General features: G+C 38.6%; 1 protein-coding gene across 1 annotated transcript in view; it reads right to left on the reverse strand.

Annotated features, from left to right (window-relative positions):
- Nucleotides 1-5641, reverse strand: part of UBA2 (ubiquitin-like modifier activating enzyme 2) — a gene marked incomplete at both ends in the record, with an annotated part of 20883 nt that overhangs the window by 9657 nt on the left and 5585 nt on the right. The window contains 8 exons of the mRNA XM_009069200.1: nucleotides 255-391; nucleotides 1151-1256; nucleotides 1813-1909; nucleotides 2460-2615; nucleotides 3078-3190; nucleotides 3283-3376; nucleotides 4274-4434; nucleotides 4975-5074. Coding sequence (XP_009067448.1) covers nucleotides 255-391; nucleotides 1151-1256; nucleotides 1813-1909; nucleotides 2460-2615; nucleotides 3078-3190; nucleotides 3283-3376; nucleotides 4274-4434; nucleotides 4975-5074 — 964 coding nt within the window. The remainder of the gene's footprint in view (nucleotides 1-254; nucleotides 392-1150; nucleotides 1257-1812; nucleotides 1910-2459; nucleotides 2616-3077; nucleotides 3191-3282; nucleotides 3377-4273; nucleotides 4435-4974; nucleotides 5075-5641) is intronic.

Here is a 5641-nt window from a genome sequence, read left to right on the forward strand (position 1 = left end):
AACAACACAATTTCAGGGTGCATTTTCTGTAAACTCTTGTGTGTTTTGTGACAATTGCAAATGTGCAATTTTCTGTTTAATATTACAGTTATACCCAGAGGCAATTTCAATGCCTTTTGTTTCCTATCAGCAAAGTTGAGTCATAGAACTGAATACAACCACTTTAACTGGACTGAAAGACTGTTCTGAAGAATCTCTCTCTGCACTACTGGAAGACTATTTTGTTTCATTTAATTTTGATTACTGGTATTTACCTGTTGATGTTGAGGGCTGTGCTCCATCATCACTACCATTGCTAATGTTCCTGGGTGTTGGTTCTGCTGGTTTAGGGCCAACTCTTTCAGGGGCATCACCAACAACTTCAAATTCTACATCTTTCTCTAGGTCTTCACTGCAGAAAAACATATATGCTTTGAAACAACCAGGTGAAAAAAAAAGTCTGTCTTTTACACCAAGTAAACCTCATTCAAGTATTGAAAAAGAGGAAAATCTGTTCAGGCCTCCTTTAAAATCTGTGGTTTGTCTATTCACAAACACTGTTCCACCCAGGGCCATGGCTTAAAATGCTTAGGAATCAGAAAAAGCATTACCTGAGCTTCCCTTTCTGCCTCAATGTCACAGTCCTGTTCTCACTGAACCTGCACTGTGCTCATCTAATGTGTGTGATATGGCTATTGTTATCTGGGGTTAACACACACACCAGCCATCTCAAAATGACTCCTACTTGCACTGCTCTAACGGAACACAGGCAGTCAAGCAGAGCATCTATAACCCCAGAATGCAGGTTTTTTGCTTTTTTAAATTTTGTTTTGTTGTTTATTCCATGCCAGTCTCTTGCTTGTAGGTTGCCCCAAAAGGAAGTTTGTCTCTGCAGTGTATTTTTATGCTGTGTAATGAAAAAATATTAAAATTCTTTCAGTCAGTTACTGTTGTAAGAAACAAAACCACAACAACAAAAAAAAACCCCAACCCAACCTAAATCCCTTAAACTCTAAAATTTCATAAAAAATAACAATTCCTCTTTTACCTCTGTATTTTCTTTCAGCAGCTTAATCTTTGTACTTCCTCCATGTATTTAAAATTCCAAACTGAACATTCCCTGTGGAACTGTTCTACACACACACAGAGGATCATTACACAGAGTCCTTACCTATGCAGCACATTGATTAACAGTGTGTAGTCCTGCAGGAAATCATCTGCTTGTAGTCGAGTGCCATTTCGAATTGCAAAGTCTGACAATTTCCTGTGGTTATTTGCTATAAAAAACAGTAAAACCTGCAGTGTTTCCAGCTGTTTATACAGAGATCCTTCACACCTGACTAAATCTGACAGAATGAGTACTCCAGACCTTTTATGTACAAACATAAGACTAACCCTTATTAGCTATATTAACACTCAAAGCTGACGTTTAAGCTGTTAGGACTTAAAACTACTCATGTTTGACTTATTTACCCTTCACGCATCATGTTCAAGCACTTCACAATTACTGCATTGAGGAACATTTTGGAGACAGCATCTGTATTACAGAAGTGCCTACAACCACCACAAACAGAGCACCAGCTAAGCACAGGAAAATGGAAGGGATTCCTGAAGGGAATGCTGACATGCCAGCTGAGAAGCACTTCACAGAAGAAGGCTGAACTGGCCATGCAGGCTTGTACACCATACCAATAGCTATTCCCAAGCCACTTAAAACACTTGCAAATCCAGTTCTCTTCAAATACCAGTCTAGAGGATGAATACTACAACATCTGCTATACAACTGTTCCGCTATGGTTGCTTCCAAGGTTTCAAACCCTTCAGTATGCATACCTTCTGTTTCTCCTTCTTCTGAAGAGATAAGGATAGTTCCCTTTCCATCATCTATTTGTACATCTGGTGCTACCATAGCAAATTTTTCTTTCAGTATCTGAAAATACCAATATGGTTATTTAATCAGTATCTGACTTAAAAAGACCTGCAAAACAAGACCTTTGAATTATGCTGATTTTATTACCCTGGCTTGTGTTCAGGCATCTACTCAAAGCCTATACTTTCTTTTTATTCACTTCTATGAACACAGTGATTATATTTTTGAGGTCTGACATCTACAGGTTCAGACATACTGAAGATTTTTTAGAATACTTCATAAAATGACAGAATTACAAATCAGTTATGACTGCACAACTGCAGCGTAGCTACTGAACTATTCAACTGAAACACAAATTTAGCTTTTTGTTGTCAGGTATGAATAGGCTTTAAAAGCACCAAAAAGTTACAACAGTTACATTCCCTCACAAGGCAGAGCACACATGGGCAAGCAGCACATTGGCTAATCCAACCCTTCTTGTACCTGAGGGAAAGGTAGAGTAACTACAGACAGGTGATGCTCGGCCAAAACACCCTGAGCCAACCCCTAACTTTAATAATTTACAGTATCAGAATGAAAATGAAAGCTGTAGCAATTACTCAAGATTTACCTTATCCTGGAGTGTTAACACAGTAACTTTGTGTACGTTGAGCTTCACAGTCACTTCTGGCTTACTTGCACATACATAACAATTAGGATTTGGTGGATCCAAAGCACAAGGGACCAAGAGCTTCTTCCTGGGATTTGGCTGCTTGTTCAGAAAAATCTTGAGGACAGACAAGAAGTAAGTTAGTTATTCTCTAAGTATCAGCATAGATAAAACCTGTTTTCCCACAGATTTCTCCTCTTAGCCTCACAGGCTGTTCCCTACTCCTCTGTGATATGCCTGCTGGACAGGAGAGAGTGCTCAGCATGGCCAGTCCACACTGACACCTGTGCTGAGCTATGGCCAAACACACCTCTAACATGAAACAACCATGTTTCAAGCAAGGTCAGTCTGGTTCTCTCTCCTACCCAGCAGCAAATTTTCATTAAACCAGAGGAATTTAATGATCCCTGAGAGTGGCACTTCTCTTTTCATTGTGCCTGGAAGTTCCTAGCACATTCAGAATCTACTGAAGCAGCAAGTAAGAGACAGTAAAACTACACATTAGTCAAAGAATGCTAAATGTAGCTTTTAAACAAATAATAAGTAACAAGAAAGGAAAAGGATCTTATTCCCACTCACCGTTCTACACTGATCTATTTTTCCCGATAAGATCTTCAAACCCTCCAGCACAATCAGACCAGCTATCACTGCATTAGTAGTAGCTATAGCTGGGATAATATTTCCTGCCATTGCTGCAAAACAAGCAAGTAAGCAGGGTGTTAACAGCAAATGACACCAAGTTGTTTAGATTATTTAAGTAAAGCAATTTCAATTTTATCCTTACACTTGATGTCAAATCTGCTCTTCATATTCATCCCGAAAACATGCATCCTGAGGTTGGCAGCAGAGGTGACAAAATCCATGGCAGAAGGGTCATCCTGACAAAAAGTTAATTCAAAAAGCATTTCAAAATCACATTGCTCAGTGGAAATAGTCGGCAATACATAGCTCCTAAAACCTTAAAAAACCAGAAGGTTTAAGAAGTCTGTACAATGCTGCATTTCAGAGTCCACAGACTTCCTCTTTCAGGTGTCTAGAGCAGTAATATTCTAAACACCAAGTACAGTTCCTAAACATATGTATTTTAGTAGCAGATTAGTATATTAATATTAATAAAATGCCGTGTCTAAATTCTAAATCTTACGATGTTTCAAACATTTTCAGCGTTGAACTTCAACACTGAGGCAAACAGTTTCAAACACTGGGCCTTTCAGACAGAAATATTTTTACTATCTCTCATAACAACATTTTACTATTTTCTCCCCCTTGTGTTTACACACTTCTTGCTTTCTCATGACAAATGAGAACTGGCCACAGGAGGATGATACTGTCTGTGGTGCTAAGAGACAATTCTTGTTTTGTTTTTCTGCAGCAAAGCTCTGACCATCAATGCACAACACCAGTTAATTCCTACACACGCCTCAGGAGAGCTCCAGCTGCTAACCACCGGTAAGAGTTTTAAAGAAGGGAAGAAATGAAGCTGCATTATTACAGTATTTTCAAAAATCGGAATACAACAAAAACTTGTGCATTTGTGCTTTCAGAAGTTGGGGAGTTAAGTCATTTGACATCACAACAGTGATGACGTTAAACTCAGTGAGTTACAAAATATGGAGTGTTTAGAGAATATATTTATTTACATGTGGGAAGTACTTCTGGTGAGATGCCAATTTTCACTCCAAGTAGTCTTACTCTGGAACTAAACTGCTTGAGCCCAATAAATATTTGCAGTACATATGAGCAGCATATAACTAGTGTAAATATGGCCAACTAACTTTATCCCATATCAGTGCTTCTCCATCAGCCTTCTCAGTCAGGTGAAGACTCAAGGTTTTAACACTCTTTGAGAACAGGTCTGCATAGCTCTTGATACTGAGAACCTGCTGATCCTTCAAGACTGCAGAGGATTCATTTTGCTGGTCAGATATGTTTTGCTCTTTGGAAAGAAAGAAAAAACAAAGATCAGGAATATGTATAAATCCCACACAAGTTCTCTCAAATCATTCTCCAACTGCAGCAAAATTGAGTATTTCCTAAACTGAAGAACAATACCCTTAACCCACAGTAGCCACAACATTTTACAACAAATCTGCATTTAAAACTAGAACTACAGCTATTACATCAGTCACCTAGACAGGCACAAATCACAGCAAATGTAAACTTCCAATAAAACTCAGCTCGCAGGGATAAATCACTCAGGGCTTATGATAAGGTCTCCTAGAATAAGCTGACATGTAATTGTGTTAAATGTGGTTTTTCTATGGCCAGTGCTGTAGAAAAGACCGCAAAACAGTCATTATCTTAGAAAAATGTTTTCTATACAGAGAAAAATCTGAAATCTTCAGGAATTGCAAAGAATTATTACGTTCACTATCAGTACTCAACTGTGACAGTAAAAAAATGTACTTATCACAGAGCTGCACTACCAAACAGCAGACACAACTTACAAATGCACAGCAGGAGGAGGGACATTTACCTTGCTTTTGTACCTCAGCCCAGTCCAGGGGCACTGGAGGCTTTCTTTTCCTCCACAGCTTATCCATAGTCAGCAGATATCTAATGTCATCCTTGAAAAGCTGGGAAACATGAGAAGAAGTTTTAAATTAGAGGAAAAAACTCACACATTTTATTTTTACATGTGCTCTGAAACTGAAAAATCAGCATTAGATTTATGAGGTTTTGATTTTCTCCTTGAAAATATTTCCAACTACATAAAAACAGACCCTAAAAACTTTTTATTCCCCAGAGCAGACAGAGCTCTGATGAATTTGGGGAGCAGTAGAGTGAAAATCAAAAAACAGTAGTGCAAACAGTGGGTTCACATGCCTAATGAAGCCATCACCACAGCTCTTTGAACCCTCCTATCTACATGCCAGCAAAGTTTCAAAGTACAGTTTTTACCATCTATGAACATCACATTCAATACTCATTTCCCCTACTTATTCTCTTTCAGTAACTATTTAGAACAAGAACTCCCAGGGCAGTTTGTATTTTCTTATGCCAGAGCCTGATTACACACAGAAGATGACCAACAGCTTTCAGGTCCTCAGACTGGTTCTGATTATGCCCAGTGGAACTCGAACAGAAGTCAAATATATCATTTCACACTAAAAGCAATTCAAATGCAGCTTTTTCCGTGCAGC

Source organism: Acanthisitta chloris, unplaced genomic scaffold, assembly GCF_000695815.1.
Source record: "Acanthisitta chloris isolate BGI_N310 unplaced genomic scaffold, ASM69581v1 scaffold31010, whole genome shotgun sequence".
NCBI classification, from domain to species: domain Eukaryota; kingdom Metazoa; phylum Chordata; class Aves; order Passeriformes; family Acanthisittidae; genus Acanthisitta; species Acanthisitta chloris.